We start from the raw sequence: 19,222 nt of genomic DNA on the forward strand, positions 1-19,222 counted from the left end.
CCTTCATTTTCCTTATCCAAAAAGAACTTTACGCACACTACTCAACTAAGAACCATCCAAGAAGCCAGCAGCCCACAATAATTTTTTTTTTTTTAAAAAAAACCTAAAACAGAAATGACTGCACAACTGCCAAAAAAAATAGCATATTAAAATTTCCAAAAAAATCACAATGTGACAAATACAATCAACGGCCAGATTCTATCAGCTGCCGCAATGAAAGAATTTTTCAAATAAAAAATCAACGGTTCAGATCTTATTCCATATTTTCTCTCTCCTCTTTCTTCTCAAAAGACGTTACACGAGGATGCTTCCTTTCTCCTTCTAGACGTATGACCTCTCCAAGAAACTCACCCTTTATTTTCTCCTCTATATATACCCAATTTTTCCACTCTAATTTTCCACTCAATTTTATCATCTCTTTATTTTTTTCTTTTTGCTTTCATTCTATCTTATCAATCATCTTTTTCTCCAGTTTTAATTTTATTCAACGCTAATTAATTAAAATTAAGCTCTGAGTGTTCAAAAATGGCGTCATCTGATCAATCATCGGCTGCTTTAGATTTTATCAAGAGTCATTTATTCAGTGAACTTTCTCCGATTGGTGTTAATTTCAGCTTTAATCACAATAATTTTGCTAATTCTGAGTTTAATTTTGGGAATAATAATTGTGATTTTAATGGTGTTAAACATGATCAATTATCAATTTCTAAAACTAATTCTCTTTCCTCACAAAATTCAATCTCCTCAATAAATTCTTTTTCATCGGAAGCTTTTGTTGGACAACAGCAGATGAATTCTGGCTTGATTAAGGAAGAGAAGTCATCTGATTTTGGTTTTGATTTCGATTTTGATGTTGATTTCTCGAAATTTGAGACCAAGGAGAAGGAGATGTCGACACCTTCGCCGACTTTTTCCGGCGGATCTAAGTCCAAGTTTAGGGAAAAGAGGCCGGCGATGAATATCGCCGTTCCGGCGCCGGCGAAGAAGTTTGAGGTGGTCGAGTTTGTGCCTGAGATGACTCAGCAAGCGAGTGATGTGGTGACTCAGCAGAAGGTTGAGAAGGAGGAAGCTCAAAGGCACTACAGAGGAGTGAGGAGAAGGCCTTGGGGTAAGTACGCGGCCGAGATTCGTGACCCGAACAAGCGCGGGTCACGAGTCTGGCTTGGTACTTACGACACCGCTATTGAAGCGGCCCGAGCTTATGATCGGGCTGCTTTCAAGCTACGTGGCTCGAAAGCGATCCTCAACTTCCCGCTTGAAGTCGGGAAGTTGGTTGAGGAGGCTGCAACCACAACCACTACTACCGCCGTTTCATGCGGCGGAGGTAGTGGTGGAAGGAAAAGAAAGGATGTGGAAGAGAGTAAAAATAAAGAGGTGGTACAAGTTAAAAAGGTTAAAAGTGAAGAGACCTCAACGACGTCGTTTGTAACCGAAGACTCATTTCCGTTGACTCCGTCAAGTTGGACAGCGTTTTGGGATTTAGACGTGAAGACGGGAAACGGATTGTTTACCGTACCTCCGTTGTCTCCGTTATCTCCCCATCCGTCAATGGGATATTCACAAATGACAGTGATGTAAAAGAGATTACGAGTACTACATATACGTATTGATTATCATTAATTATGGTTATAACGGAGTATTCTCAGATTTTCGGTTTAATTTAAACTGTCTGATAGAAGAAAAAAAAAATGCTAGTACTTATATTAGTGTAATTTCAATGTTGTAATAGTCGACCGTTCAAGGGTGCTGTGTGTAAATAGTGAACTCGCGGCCTAGTAGTTTTGAATTTCACAATTGTTTCATTAAGTTTATTAATTTATTTTTAAATTTCATTTGATTTATTCAATCGAAAGCAAGTTATGATTTCAAAGTTGTAGGGAATGCAAATTAATTATGTCCGAATATATTAATCAAAGCTTGTTTTAATGTGAAGTGGTTGTATAATAAGTCTACTTTTGTGATCGTGCAAGTTGATGAATAAGATGGTAATCAACTTGCGTGGGAGCAAGATTAAACAAATTGATGAAAGCAAAAGGTAAAGACAATAAATGAGTTAAGTTATACGATAAGAACAACAATATGATATCTTAATCCATGATTAATGATAATTATACTCCATAGTGGCAATTGTTTATTGTAATTATTCGTCAAATAAACAAAAAAATTTATTTATTGTAATTAGCTTTCTTGATTAGTTTATGTGTGTAGGACATGTTTATTTTGTCATATGTTTACTTATTAATGTTAGATGCATGTATATGATTATTAATTACTTGTATAATGATAGCGAGTCAATAAGGATTCTAAACTTGCCCCTGTCTAGTCTATATTTATTGTTTATTTTTATTGTATAAAATCAGTCATATACATATATACTCATATGTCAATTACAATATAAAGTAGATTCAATCTTTCCAATCATGTAATGGTGGCTAGCTAATTACATTGTACAACATTAGAGTATGGCTAAATATAAAATAAACACGATTACTTTCTTTCCTTTATATTTATTTGCTAATAATCTTTAGGCATAGTTATCTATTAAGAGCCTGTTCTCATTGATTGAAATCAACTGAAGTGAACCGAGCTGAACTGAACTTAGTAATTAGTGATTTTTAACTACGGATTAATGATCTTTGATTATTTATTACTATACATATGTGTATATACATATGTACATATTAAAATATTTATGAAAAATATACTTTATAATTATAATATTTATGGAAAATATATTATAAACATGAAACCCCAAAACATTTTAAACACATATACTATATAATTTAAAAATAAAATAGTATTATGACAAAAGAACACAAAACACGTTGTTGTTTGAATATTTAAAAAAAAATTAAAAAAAATTACGTTTTCAGTTGCAAATAATCGTTGCTTGTTGTACTCTACACAATTTTATTCGTTTACATGAATTAGGGATTCCATTCACGCACCAAGTTGAAGTCACACTACTAGAAAACAGCCTAATTCCGATAGATTCGTTCCGACGGACGTATAATTCCGTCGTAAATTTTGAAATTTCCGACGGAATTTAAATCCGTCGAAAAATATGTATTTAACGACGGAATTTTTCGTCGTAATTTCGAAATTTCCGACGGAATTTAAATTCGTCGGAGATTTCCGACCGAAAATTCCGTCGGAAGACAATTTTTTTTTAAAGCCCTTTATTTTATAAACCCTAGCCGACACTCTTACCCTTTTATTCCATCTGTTCTCTCTCCTCTACTATGAGCCTCTTTCTCTCTCCTCTCCTCTCTTCTTCTCTAGTAATCTCCTCTACTTGTTCTACCCTCTCCTCATTTCTATCTCCTCCTTCTCTTTCTATCTCCTTATTTATCTTCTCTTTTTCTGTTTTTTTTTTTCGGCGATTGATGTGGTGGCGAGTGGTGTGGCGGTAACGCGGTGGTGCTTCTCAAATATTTCAGAAATTAATGGTTTTTTTTGGAAATTTCCGACGGACTTTTCTGTACCTTGAAAACCGATGCTAAAATCCGTTGGAATTTCCGTCGGAAAAGTGTTTCCGACAGAAATTCTGTCGAAAAAGGTCGATTTTTCGAAAAATACTATTATCGACGACACGTTCCGACGGAAACACCATTTCCGACGGAAAATAGGGTGTTTCCGACGGAATTTTTCCGTCGTAATTAAGCTGTTTTCTTGTAGTGTCATGGAACGAAGAGAAGATCATACTATATACGATCCTAACAGAAAAGCAGCTATGGATTTTGTACGACAAGAAATAACTAATCAGATATGGGAGTCAGTTCGGAGGAATGTCGAGGTAATGGAGGAGCTTGGTGGACAAAAAGGAGACGAAGAACTAACCGATTATGAAAATTAGTTTAAGTTGTGTAGTACTCTAATTTTCTCAATGAGTTTAACAGTAGAAATGTGTATCAAAAAAATAGAACCATTTGAACAATGAATTGTATCAATATTATTATTATTATTATTATTATTATTATTATTATTATTATTATTATTATTAATATTATTATTATTATTATTATTATTATTATAAGAGCATAAAAGAATGAAATTATTATCGTCGTTGTAATAAGAGCTTAAAAGAATGAAATTTGGCTTTATATCATTAGCAATATCATTAGACATAAACTGAACTGAACTGAACTGAGCTGAACTGAACTGATTTCAACGTATAAGAACATGTCCTAACTCAATACAACTCTTAAATTAAAAATTTATTAATGTGAAAGTAGATTTATTGGACAATTTGTTAGATTTCGGGAAAACTCCTTAAATTGGAATGTGTACCATTTTAGCGTTTACAATATTAATCATAATCACGTTAGAAAACCTAATACGATAAGGATAAAAAAACATACATAAATTCTATCTTAATTTGCAACTAATATTATGATACATATAACATTTATCACACGCACCCTCGCATTTGTAGTGAGAGGAGGTCGCACACTCGTATGCTAAGATTAGATCTATAATGCAAAATTAAGTCCCATGGGAAAGCCTTTTGTAAAAATATCCGCAAATTAAAATCTAGTTGGAAAACGTGACCTAATATAACATTTTCTCGAACAAGTAACACTACTGGGCTCCAGCTATAAAATGATCAACAATACTAGTATGAAGTACATACATAGAAATTAAACATACAACTCATTTTGATTAAGATGATGCAAATATACACTGATAAAAGAGTCAAAGAACTCTACTATAGCAATTACAGAGTATAATTCGGCCCTGTTCTTTCGAGCTTCTGGGCAAAACAGAGCAGATTTCAGCAGAGCAGAGCAAATTTTATTATTATTATTATAGTAGTATTAGGGTAGAGCAGAGCAGATTGAAGCAGAGCAGCTCTAAAGAACGGGATCTTCCTATATTATAAGCCCCACGTATTTGAGGATCACATTGTCCATACCCACTTATAAGGTAAGTGTTATGATAATAAGACGTTTTTATTTTGAAGAACAAATAAATGATGTGAAGAAAGGTATTTAAAAATTTTGTTACAAAACAATTTAAATCCGTAGACTTAATAATCGTAATTACCAGAACATATGAGAAATGTGCCGGGGAGGGTTGAACGGTTGAATATAGCCATAATGTCAAAGTCAATAGCAGGATTTTTAAAAAAAAAAATCATTGGTCAGACCACGTCGTATGGAACTATGGATCCCAATCATCTCATCATACTTATATCCCCCAACTTTTCTTATGTTATTTGACTTTTATATCTCCAGACATTGACCAACTATTACTGTAGGAGATAGTTTTGGGCCTTTTAGCTAACATCCAACTACAAGCCTACAATTCCTTCAAAAAATAAAAAAAACTACAAGCCTGCAACTCTTCGGTATTTTCAAGCAAGGTGATGCAACCTATTATATTACAGTACTCACAATGATATTCGAATTAATATGATAGAGCGGTTCAGGAGTTTGTTTTATACTCTATCATAATAAATACTTTCTTTATTTTTTTTATTTGACCTATAATATTTACGTAGTATTAAATTGTCAATGCATAGCTTTAAGTCTTTAATCGTCAATAACTTCAATTTTCAATAAGTAAAAATTATACTCTCTTTGTTTTTTATAAGCTAGAGTCAAAATTGCTTATTTGGGGAGACACAACTTTGACTATTAATAGTTTTAATAGAGATTAGTAAAAATTAGGAAAAAAATTAATTTATAAAAGTACACATTATGACAAATCCAACAACATATTATATATTATTCTTCCTTACTTTGTTTTTAAATAACTGTTCTATTTCTCCATACGCAAAGTCTTTGGGGAAATTGGAGAAATTGATTAAATATGGAAATAGTGGGACTGGTGGAAGAATAAAATATTGAAAAAATCAAAAATAGTGAAGATAATTGGAGGAGAGAGAATATAAAATTAATAAACTACGATTTATGTAGCGTCCATTAGGTGAGTGAAATTAATTAAATATTGTAAAAACTTTCCAAATAAGAAAATTGAGCAAGTATTTAAAAACGGCTGAAAATGAAAAGTGAAACAAATATTTTCAAACGGAGGGAATATATTGGTAAAAAAAATTAAGTTATTGATGACATATAAATAGTGAAAAATCTAAACTCTAGCTTATTAAAAAAACGGAGGGAGTCCTTTTTTTTTTTTTTTAAATGCATCAGTTTGACCTGCACATTTGTCAAAAATTAACTTTGATCATTAAACTTTCATCGCAAATTAGTAAAAAGTATACATTGTGACGAATCTAATAATATATTATATAATAACATTTATTTATTTAATAATAGCAAAAAAATTAAGTTAGACATGACATGTATACAATATAAAAGTCAAAATGATGCATTTAAAAAAGACAAAAGGTGTAAATAAATAAATAAATACTTTGTAATATTATAATAGTATTTTTAAGGTTTTGTTTTAAAAATTAATATTATAACAATGCTTCGTATTATACCATTATAAATTTATAAAAAATTATCAGTTGTTTTGGTTATGGGTTAATTGACCTATTTGAATAAGATAATCCTAAAAGGTGGTATTGTTGTCAGATTTTTGTAACGTTTGGGCTAATTTGAGAAGTCTTGCAAAATGTTTGATTATTTTTGTAATTTTTTTTGTAATAATAAAGGAAAATTTACAAATTGCAACCATTTAAAATTTGTATTTTGCAAATTGCAACCATTAAAAAAAAATTGCAAATTGCAGCATGAAAGTTCTTATAAATTATAAATTGCAGCTTGATTTAACTTTTTCATCGGTTTACGTGTTGAAAATTACCCGGTCAAGGTTTAAGGGCCATTTTAACCCTTTAGGATTCGGATTGAGATCTGAATTGAAAAAAAAAAAACGTAAGTGTCTCATTTTCACAGAAAAAATAGTTACCACTCCACTAAGATCGATCTTTCAATAAAACAACCGATATGCTCTCCAAGACTACCTCAAGAAGGATCAACAAACTTCGTGGACAATTTTTATTCATTACATTTATTGTTACCGCATGTACTTAATTCAATTAACTTGTCACTCATCTCCAATTGAACTTCATCAACATGACAAACATAGAGGTAATTAATTATCGTGATGATATGATACTAGTTTTAGCAATTTGTAACCTTTATTTTCGAGTCGAATTCTTAATTGTGCTTTTTTGTTTGGTTGGTTTTTTTATTTTTTATTTTTATTATTTTTTGAGGGACAATGGTGATTTAATTATTGCTATGTTTCCTTTCATATCTTGCTTATTATTGGTAATTTTTTTTAGTACACATGCATATCTCATGTAAATGATCAATACTAGCATAGCCCTAGGAACATACCGTAGATGTGATATTGGTTAAAGAGGTGTCAATTCGAATGATCGGACGTTTTTAAAGTAGAGTCATTCGAAATTATTATGTCCACGTGAGTCTAGATTTAAATTGAATATTTTTCGGGTCGATTTCAAATCGGGTCAGGACTCAGGACAGGTGTTGTTTTGATACCTCTCACGTACATATCCCTAGACATGCTAATCTTCAGTCTTCAGCGATAGGATGACAATTACTTGTTTGCATTTTCTATTTCAGGCATAAGCCTCCGCAGACCGGCAGTAATATAATATGCTCATAATTCAATTCAATAATAATATTGAGTATCATATTTGGGTCATTTTCAGTCGGTATAATTTAATTCATGGTGATAAGTATCTCTATTACAATGTGGCCAAAGTCAGTCAAGAATTTTCATCAAAAGATAAGCAAAGTCAGTCAACCAAATCAAGCACGAGGTTTTGACTTTATGACACACTTCTTAAGTGGGAGAAAATGGTGGGTGAGTCTAGCTTAGAGGTTGTAATATTTTGGATATACAAGTAATTATTTGAAGACTTACATACTTGTAACTTTTTCATTATGTTTTACTGAATAACTTTATCTACTACCTCCATTACAGGTTATGTGTAACGATTAGACATTTTTCTTCTCTGCTTTATGTCAAATCGTTGCACATAACCTGTAATGGAGGTAGTATTTAAGCAGGATTAAAATATTCATATTAAATCGATATGTTTGAAAGTAGAAAAAAAAAGCCCAAAAAGCTTAGATTGATAATTCATATTCTCAAGCCGGGATGAAAATAGACCTTCTAACCTCACAATTTAAGTACATGCATCATCCCTCAAAGGCTATTAAAAAATACAGGCTAAAGGCTATATATAATAAGCATTAAATATACTTCCTAAAATGGAATTAAGTTGAGAATTCATGACAAAATTACGCGCAGATAGGTGTAATTAATATTAATTTTTCCTCAATATTTCCGTTTTTAGCTTCTTATACTTAACTCTTCCTCAATAATAATAAAATAACTATAATTACATACCTCGAAACCATACAAACTTGGAGAATCTAATATGTTAAAACGTTTTACACACCATATAAACATAAATCAACATACTACTCCGTAGTAAAAACACTGGGATCCAAAATATAGGATACTTCCCGTCAAATTATTACATGCATGCACATTGCTTCAATTTTGTCCAAAAACGCAAGTTGCAATGAAATTTTCTGGAAAAAATTGTACTTGTAAAATGAGCAATAATTTTCTTGCAAGATTCATTGATTGGAAATTTAGCAGCCCTTTCCTACATTTTTTCAAGAGTTGAGACAACTTACTACAACCACGTATACACAATACTTCGTAGGTCTAGAATGCGTCACAATTAGGGCTATATGTACGTCGTTTGGTTGGTGGCTTTAACTTTGGGTGGGGTAGCTTTTCCAATTTCTAACCATTTACAATAATAAGTAATTAAAGCAAGATAATGGTAACTTGTACTACATTTTACTTTTTTCATACTCATTGATATAAAATTATAAACGGTAATATATATATAGCTAATTATAATTGTACTCGTATATGTAATTGTAAAGATTATACTCGTATAAAGTTAAGATTCTGAAAGAACTTTATTAAAGTGAATCTAATGACATTTTAAATAACTAAATTTTTTATTACATGTGAATGATTAAAAAAAAAGATTAAACTGAGCTTGTAAATTAGTGTTACAATTCAAAATGTTAGCATCAACGTGAAATGAGGGCAGGGTACATGTTCTCTTCAACTTAATTTCAGTTCATTCCAATTTAATTCAGCTCCAATCAGTTTTGTTTAGTTTAATTCAGCCCAATTCCTAATTTTTTTTTTCTCTCATAAACAATTCATTACAGCTCTATTCAATTCAATTCAGCTCTAATCATTTCAGTTCAGTTCAGTAAATCAAAACATGCCCGTACTAGCTATACGTAACGATGTTTAATAAAAGTTTGATCTCTTAATTACATTTGTTTTATTTAATTTGTTGGATCTGAAATCAAAGTCTAATTGCACTGTGTTCTTCCTTTTGTAGGTGGGAATGGAGGACGACAATTGGAAGTGAATGTATGTATCATAGATTAGTTGTACAACTTGCATGCACTACATGCATGAATATTATTCAATAAACATTAGTTTATGGGTTTATATAATTGCACTACATGCATGAATATTATTCCATAAACATTAGTTTATGGGTTTATATAATCTTTATAAAACAATGCAAGTGATTAAGTAATTATAGTGTGACCAAAATCAAATTATATTATCAATGTGATTTACTGAATTGCATGGAAAAAGCTAAGGGTTAATGCTTGATTTGGAGATGCTATGTATTGAATGATGATGAGTGAACATTCAAGACATTTCCTAAGTGTACTGTACCAATAGACAATCCGTTATAATCAAGTGAACATTTAAACATTTCCTAAGTGACTATGTAGATAATTAGATATGTTATATTGATAACAACTTATTTTTAGCTCTATTTAAGAAAGATATATCAATTTATTGTAGTCTCAGATGAAGAGTTTAAAGTTAGATCGTGAATGATCACTATATATATATATATATATATATATATATATATATATATATATATATACTAGTTTTGTGCCCGTGCGATGCCCGGGTTGTTTATTGAATTTAAAGATAAGTTTTTTAATCTATATGTCAAATTTTAAAATATACCATTGATACAACATTAGAGTATTGATGTGCTTTTGTGACGATTTACTATCTAGTAGGCATGTAATGACTCATAATAATATTGGTGGAAATGTTCGATTTAATACATTAAAAAAAACAAATAATAAATTAAATCAGATAAATGTTCAAAACCCGTTGGGTTGACCAGAACCAAAATATTTGGGCAAGGGTTGAACATTTCTTGACTCGTAACCTAAAGTGAACTCAATCCGAAATGATTCATGACCCGATCCTAATTGATAGGTTTATGTAGTAATAAAATCCTATTGGTTGTGAAGTATATTATTTTAACCGATTATTATATATTATAAATAGATGTTTTACGCTTTAAACTAATTATTTCACTCCAAAAAAATATTATGACATGAAAAATAAATTTATATGATAATTTTTGAGAATTATAATCTAATAATTTTTTTTTGAATAAAATTATAATTCAATTTTTATCTCTGAAATATTGGTATTTTATCGAAAATAAAATTCTAAACTTAAAATTTTATCCAAATAGAATTCTAAATTAACTTTTTTTTTATCTTATGAAGTTTATTTAAATCTATCCAACGTGTTGCGACACTTGGCAAAAAGTTAGAACGCCAAGTGTCGCAACGTCGTGACCTGGCTAAAAGTTTGGCTTTATATATTAGTTATATATATATATATATATATATATATATATATATATATATATATATATATATATATATATATATATATATATATATATATATATATATAGGGAGAGGCTCAAGTGAGAACATCTCTCTTATATGAGAACACTTTATATGTGAGAATAATTTATAACCATTGGATCAAACAAGATCCAACGCTCCACATCTACCCTGGTCAAAATAATGGCAATATTGTAAATTTTAGATTGTATACAAGAAAAATTAAAAAAAAAATTGTCCAGCTTTTTCTCTCTCTAGAAATTGAACCAGCTCTTCCCTTTCTCTCTCTTCTTTCCCCAAAAATTTCTGAACGAACATTGGTTTGATCGATCAGAATGCTAAGATATCTTTGAATTTCGACTTGAATCTACAAATATTGTTAGGTATTTGCTGTTTTAACTATTTTTCCTTTGATATTTGGCTTCAATGTTCAAATTTTTGTATTGAATAAGGTTTTTGTGATTTTGTTGAAACCCTAGAAATCGCAAACCTTCATCAAATGGATTCAATCTGAGCTATTACTACTTATGAACGAAGGATGTAAGTATCAATTTATTGATTTTGGGCATTTTACTTTGTTTTTATGTGAATTTTGGTAGTATCAATTTAAATTGAAGGATAATAATATTGGTGCTCTAAAGCTAAGCTCTTGAATATGTTAGTTTATAGGAAATTGATTGTTTATTCTGGGATGTTTACTTATTGGATTTCATGGATCAATAATATGATTATGATGTATTTCTCTCTCTTATTCATTATCATCATTGTTTATAATCTGCAATAGTATTCTTGATGTTTGATTTTTTGCAAATTTAGAAATCACTTTTAGATGCTCATAACCTATTCGATAAAATGCCAAGCTGAAATTTAACTGCATGTTGCATGTATGATTATGTAAATCAATATTGTTGTTTTGACTATCTTAGCTTAGATTAGCAAGTGTAACCTTGTTTTTAATCTCTGTTTTAAGCTTCTAACATACTTTTTTTTTCAAATAGAGATGGTGATGAAGCACTTGTCAAAAAGGAAAAAAGTGATGGTGATGATGAAGCTGTAAAAATTGATGATCAGTGGTCTAGAAGTCCAATTGTGGAGTCATCTTTACTAGAAGCTATAAACAATGATCAAATTCAAAGGTTAGTTATCATCCATGGATATTGTTCAATTTTTTATAAATGTTAGATGTGTTCTAAAATTTTACTCATATGTTTTTTTTTTTGAGATTAAATTTTACTCATATGTTCTACAACTTTACTTGTATGTTCTAAATTTAATTCAATTCTAATTTTAATTCTTATTTTACTCACATTTTATGTTTTCTACTAGAATTTTGTTGAGTATGCAGTATATATACATTCTAGTTCAATTGTTAATCTTTGCTACAACTTTATATATGTCTAAATTTTTTACCCATATGTTCTAAATTTTTATACATATGTTCTAAATTTTTATACATATGTTCTAAATTTAAACTCATAAGTTCCAAATTGTATAATGTAAGTAGCAGATTTAATTGAATCATGTAAGTTGTGTAAATCTATTTTTTTTTATAATGATGTAAAAAATGGGATAGCGGATACCAAAGTCTAATGATTTTATCTTATTATATTGGAGATCGGTCAAATGAAGAAATTGAGGGTGAATTTTTGTGCTAAAATATTATCACACAAGGAAAATGAGCTACATCATGAGATTACTTCAAGATCACGGAAATGGGCGAAAGAAAATAATTTGTAATAAAATTGTAGAAATAGCATGTAGAATTTTATATAGTATAATTATACTAAAACTATTTTTCTAAAAGGTTGTATTCGAATATATAAGTTTGTCTTGTCTTTCTTGTGATCTACTTCATTGTTTGCATGCAAGAATATAAAAATACAATTTATTATATATTAATACTCATATATTCCAAATTTTTATCCATATGCTATAAATATTAATGTGAAAATATATAATGTTATATAAATTTTTATGTTCTACATTGCTATTTAGAAATCCCCTTAGAACAAAAATATAGCATGTTATTGTAAAATATTAGTCATATGTTCTAATTTTGTACCCATAAGCCCATAAGTTCTAAATTTTTATAAATTTGTTCTAAATTATTACTCATATGTTCTAAAATTTTAGCCTTATGTTCTAAATTATATGTTTATCTATGTTTTAAATTATAACTCATATTTTTTATATTAAAACTCATATATTCCATTTTTTTACTCATATCCTCCCACCCAAATACATCTGAATGAAATTTAAAGTCATGCAGCACACCCTCCCACCAATTTAAATCATTATGGTCTAAATTTTTAATTTTGAAATCCCATCGAAAACATACAAAACACATGAATTAAAAAATAGTACTTATGTATTCAAGAACTAAGAATTTAAGTGATAAATTTTAATCATATGGTCTAAATTAAAATTTTGAAATCGCATCGGACACATACAACACACATGATTACTAATTATAACTCATATGTTCTAAATTTTTAGTCATATGTTCTAAACTTCAATACATACGAAGTATATGTATTAAATTCAAACTATAATCATTTTTATACTACAAAAAAAGTGTTATTCAATACACAGATTAAAAAAAATGTTCTAAAATCATTAAGTATCATCTAACTTTCTTTGGACAATTGTGAATATCATGGTGACTCAATTCCCCACAACATATGCTAGTAGCATTATTTTCAACATTACTTCTTGCATTCCTCTTAGCTTCCAAATTCAGCCTCAATCATTGAAGATTAATCACAAGGTCTTTGATATCTTCATCATCGCCCTCTGCCAAACTAACACAATCATGTTTTGAACAACCACTCAAATGATTCAATATCTTCCTTTGCTATGAAACCAGCCGCAAATGTGATGCAACTCTTGTGATGATCAACCCTTGTAAATGGAGTAAATGCCATGTTGTACTTGTTTAGAACAAGAAGATCAAATTTCATTACACACGAAATATAGCAGTACCTATTTAGAACACGTGATTAAATATTTAGAACATATGAGTAAAAATTTAGAACACGTGATTAAATATTTAGAACATATGATTTAATATTTAGAACACATGATTAACCCATAACAGAAGACATTATTTAGAGAATAGATTTAAGGCTGAAGTTTACTTAATTATTTAGAGCATAAAGGTAATGAGTTTATAAAACATAATTTGGACCATTAGACTAAAACTTTATAACAATAAAAATAAATTTTACAACATGTGAATAAAATTTAGAACATATGATAAAAAAATTTAGAGCACGTGATTAAATATTTAGATTATATGATTTGAACAGAAGACTAATTTTTAAGAGCTTAATTTCAGTAATGAAGTTTATTTAATTTTAATCGGAACATAAGAATCACTATTAAGTACATTTGAATGAAGAGTTAGTTGTTAAAGCTTATGAGCATATAAAATATAATTTGGAACATTAGACTAAAAATTTAGAACATTAGAAACAATTTTTAGAACATTTGAATAACAATCTTAGATCATGTAAGTTTTTTAGAAAAAACAATTTAAGATTTAGAACATATGAGTATGAAATTAGAACAATATTTATAATAATTAATTCAAAGTGTACATGCAAATTTGATCTAAAACAAAGAGATTTATTATATATAGAGCATAAATTTAAGACTAAAGTTTAACCTAATTAAGATGTTTGTTCTAAATTTTTATTTATATGTTCTAATTTATGACTCATACGTTCTACATTGTTATTTAGACACCCCCTTAGAAAAATCAGAATATGTTCCAAAATTTTACTCATTTATTCTAAATTTATTTATCAAATGCTCTAAATTATTCATCAAATTTTACTCATCTACATCCTCAGTTATTACTTTCCCTTGCTTTTTTAACATGTTCTAAATTTGTACATACATGTTAGAAAAATTTCAACCATGTTCTACGATTTTTGTTCATCCATAATTTTCAACCTAATATTATGAACCTGCAAAAATTCAGATTACAAATTTCAAATGAAACACTGATAATATACACAAATTCAATCCAAGCAATCAAGATCAATAAATTTAACCTATATATATATATATATATATATATATATATATATATATATATATATCAAATTAAAATAAAATTGAAATCATATTTTTTATTGTAAGAATCAAATTTAAATCAAAAATTCGAAAATAAGATGGAAATTCGAAAAAAAAAAACGCATATAAATCGCAAAAATCGAACAGAAACCAAAAATCGAACATAAATCAAACATAAATCGAACAAACTCGAGCACAAAAATCGCCAAAATCAGGGAAAAAATTGTGAAAAAACTAAGAAAAATTGCATAAAAATCGAAGCAAAAAATCGCTTAAAAAATTGGGAAAATCGCATAAAAATGCTCAAACAAATCACAGCAAAAATCATAAGAATATAATGAGTAAAAAGAATTGAATTACTTACCTAAGAACAAGAGGAGAGAGAAAGTCAAGCTTTATGGAGAGAGAGAAGCTGGTAATTTGAGCATGGGTTTGGAGGATGAGTTGAATGTGTGGGTAGGAAGGGTTTTATTTGAGCGCAAATTTACACTTTTGCCATTACTTTTGGTGTGATCTCAGCTATTGGATCTCGTTCTATTTAGGGTTGTGATGTATACTCATATATGATAGATTTCTCATATAAAGACCTATTCTCACCGGATCCCTCCCCTATATATATATATATATATATAAGAAATTTAAATATTAAAACTAATGGGTACAATATAAAAAAATTAATCTTTTAATCAAGATAATACTGAATAAATCAGAAAATTATGTCTTAATCACTAACACAATTATAGTACGCAACACATACAAGCTTCCCAACAACTGAACAACTTGCTTATTGTCATTATGATGATGCTACCGTCGTCCGTCAAACAAGTTGACATGTGAATTTTGATCCAAAAATTGTTAAGAAGTCGATCATATTAATTTGAGAATTGACATGTATTTTGTATCTAATTGGGTGACGAAGTAATAATTGTGACTTGCATTTATCATTTGCTTATTAGAGATTTGACGTAAATTTAGTGGGTTGAGGCCCACTTAACAACGGCACCTTGGTTCTTAAGGCTGGTGCTCCCAAAGCCTGGCCCAAAATAAAGCAAGTAAGTTTTCATTGCCTTGGACTCTAATGCCTCATTGTATTTGTTAGATTATGTTCTCTTCAACTTATTTTTATTTCAGTTTAGTTTAGTTCAGTTCATTTCCAATACATTCAGTTCACTTCTTAATTTTTTCTCTTATAAAATATTCAGTTCAATTCAGCTTCAATAAGTTTAGTTTAATTCAGTTCAGTTCAGCTCATAGTTCAAGAAATCAAAATAGGCCCTTAGTTTTTAGAAACCACATGAAGGCCGAGACTTGTGATAGTTACTCAATCGAAATTTAGAGGTATTTACTGTTTAGCTAATCATTTTTGTAAAATAAGATTTTACTGAATTGACATCTCTTACAGAGTCACAATTTAATGAAGGACAAATTTACCGAGAGAGCGAAAGTGGAATATGATCTTATGACCATTAAGCTATTGAGTCCAAACCTTGTCATTAGGCTGATGCATATAGCTAATTAAAGCGTTAGATCGACCTTCTTTAGATTATTTAGGGCAAAAAAGTTAAGGACATTTGGGCTATTAGGTTAACAGGCCCAAGAAAGGTTTTATCATACTAGTTTATCAATAGGTCTTGGCTGCACTCTAGTGCAGCCAAGATGGCTGCAACAAGGCCCAACAGCCCAAACACGAACGCAGAGCAGGCCACTAAAAACGGCCCACCCAACAAAATCCATCAATCTTTCAAAAAAAAAACCGTCACTTTTAAAACCACCATCATCAACATTAATTTCAACTTCTCCTCCCAAAAAATCATTTACTTCCCAACAACAATTTACTTTCTCTCTCCTTTCTCTAGTTTTCTCTCTCTAAAAAATTGCAAACTCCATGGAAAGTAAGCTTCAACCCAAATCTCTCAACAAGGCCCAACAACCCAAACACGAACGCAGAGCAGGCCACTAAAAACGGCCCACCCAACAAAATCCATCAATCTTTCAAAAAAAAACCGTCACTTTTAAAACCACCATCATCAACATTAATTTCAACTTCTTCTCCCAAAAAATCATTTACTTCCCAACAACAATTTACTTTCTCTCTCCTTTCTCTAGTTTTCTCTCTCTAAAAAATTGCAAACTCCATGGAAAGTAAGCTTCAACCCAAATCTCTCTCTCTTCTCTGCAATTTTTTCTCTCTTTTCTCTGTAATTATTCTCTTTCTCTTCTCTTCAATTTTTTCTCTCTCTAAAAAAAATCAAAAATCACCATGGATATTCAACAAGAACTCCGTATATAAGCAAAGAATCTTACTTTTTTTTTTTAACTGACACTCTCAAACTTAAATTTCTAATATTTATTACTTCTCTATTTGATTTTCTCTTTAACAATCAATCACACAATTCACTCTCTTCAAAAAAACAACCATGAATATTTGAAATGAGATAAAAAAAAAATGAATCCTTCCAAAAAAAAGGCAATTTTATGTTAATTTCACTTAATTTTGTTTGAATTTTTATGAATATCACTTAAATTCGTTTGAGTATTGTTAATTACTCTTTTGTTCGAAATTTTATTGAAGATATTAAAAAAATTAATGAAATCAAACAGATACAGTATGTTCATATAAAATATTTTGAAATGTTCATAATATAAATATTTGTTGTTCATATGATAAATATTGTTAATGTTCATAAAATGTTCTCATTTTGTCTGTTTATGCTTATGTTCAAATTTTAATGCTTATGTTTACTTTCTGAAAATGCATATGTTCAATTTCTTAAATGCTTATATTCATATATTTGAATGCTTAAGTAAACTTTCTGAAATGAATATGTTCACTTTTTGAAATTCATATGTTCATATTTTTGTATGTATATGTTCACCTTTTGAAATTCTTATGTTTATACACATTCAAAAAATGAACCAATGCATACGTTCATATTTTGAATGCGTATATTCATTTTTAAAAATGCATATATTCATCTTTTTAATGCATGTATGTTCATATTTCGTAAAACTTATAATGCGTATCTTTCATAATCATTTTCTTCAATTTTCTTATGTTCATAATTAAAGGTCGTAAATTCAATTCATATGAATTATATGTTTACAAACCTAATGTTTGTGAAATCAAACGGATACAGTATGTTCATAAAATGTTTTGAAATGTTCATAATATAAATATTTGTTGTTCATATGATAAATATTCTTAATGTTCATATAATGTTCTCATTTTGTTTATTTATGCTTTTGTTCAAATTTTAATGCTTATGTTCACTTTCGGAAAAAGCATATGTTCATATTTTTTTTATGCATATATTCAATTTTTTAAATGCTTATATTCATATATTTGATTGCTTAAGTAAACTTTCTGAAATGTATATGTTAACTTTCTGAATTCATATGTTCATAATTTTTTATGTATATGTTCACCTTTTGAAATTTCTTATATTCATACACATTCAAAAAATGAACCAATGCATATGTTCATATTTTGAATGCGTATGTTCATTTTCTAAAATGCATATATTCATATTTTTAATGCATGTTCATATTTTGTAAAAACTTATGATGTGTACCTTTCATAATCATTTTCTCCAATTTTCTTATGTTCATAATTAAAGGTCGTAAATTCAATTCATATGAATTATATGTTCACAAACCTAATCAAATCGATCATAATACATTACAAAATCACCACCTAATATAATCAAAATTCATATATAGATCAAATTGGTAGAAATTTAACAAAATACAATTACAATTGAATATAACCTTTCAAAAAAAACTTAAATGAACATGTCCAAAAATAAAAATGTAAATAACAAAGTTGCTGCTCATTTCCAACTTCTTTCATCATTAATTTGGATACTTCGGCTTGTACTCTCTAAAAAAAATAAAAATAACAAAGTGTTCATGACCTGCACAATAGATGTTCATAAAGTGAACTACGAATGTTCACAATGATTATATATAGTGAAATAACAATGTTCATTGTCTGGTGAATTGAATGTACATTGCTCACTTCTGGAGAATGAATGTTCATAGTATAGAAATGGAATGTTCATATTGAATATATATATATATGTGTTCAAAATGTAAATCATAAACGAATACAATATTAAATGTATAAAATGTTCATATAATGAACTCAAAAACAAATTCAATTAAAAAAAAACATAGCAGATTAAGCAATTCAAGATTTCGTAACTTATTGAAGAAATCAATATCAATTGTAAATTGAAATAGTGCAATTCATCAAAATGTAGATAGTTTTTCAACAAATTCATGAAATTCATAATTATAAAATCACAAAATGAATCTTAAAAATGCAGAACAACATTTATCAAATTATAAAACAGAAAAGCAAGATGAAGCATCAAAATCAATGTCATCAAAATCAATTAATCAATAGTATATTGAAA

At 28.9% G+C, this 19,222-nt stretch overlaps 1 protein-coding gene across 1 annotated transcript; it reads left to right on the forward strand.

Annotated features, from left to right (window-relative positions):
- Positions 1–394: 394 nt before the first annotated feature.
- On the forward strand, positions 395–1,786 carry LOC110730331 (ethylene-responsive transcription factor ERF104-like). Its single transcript, XM_021910130.1, has one exon. It carries the CDS (start codon positions 526–528, stop codon positions 1,576–1,578), a length of 1,053 nt encoding a protein of 350 aa, XP_021765822.1. The 5' UTR covers positions 395–525; the 3' UTR covers positions 1,579–1,786.
- Positions 1,787–19,222: the final 17,436 nt, after the last annotated feature.

This window comes from Chenopodium quinoa, unplaced genomic scaffold (assembly GCF_001683475.1).
Source record: "Chenopodium quinoa cultivar QQ74 unplaced genomic scaffold, ASM168347v1, whole genome shotgun sequence".
NCBI lineage: Eukaryota > Viridiplantae > Streptophyta > Magnoliopsida > Caryophyllales > Amaranthaceae > Chenopodium > Chenopodium quinoa.

Excerpts from the sequence above, each read along its gene's own strand:
- LOC110730331 (XM_021910130.1), top strand. The coding sequence starts at position 526 with ATGGCGTCATCTGATCAATCATCGGCTGCTTTAGATTTTATCAAGAGT.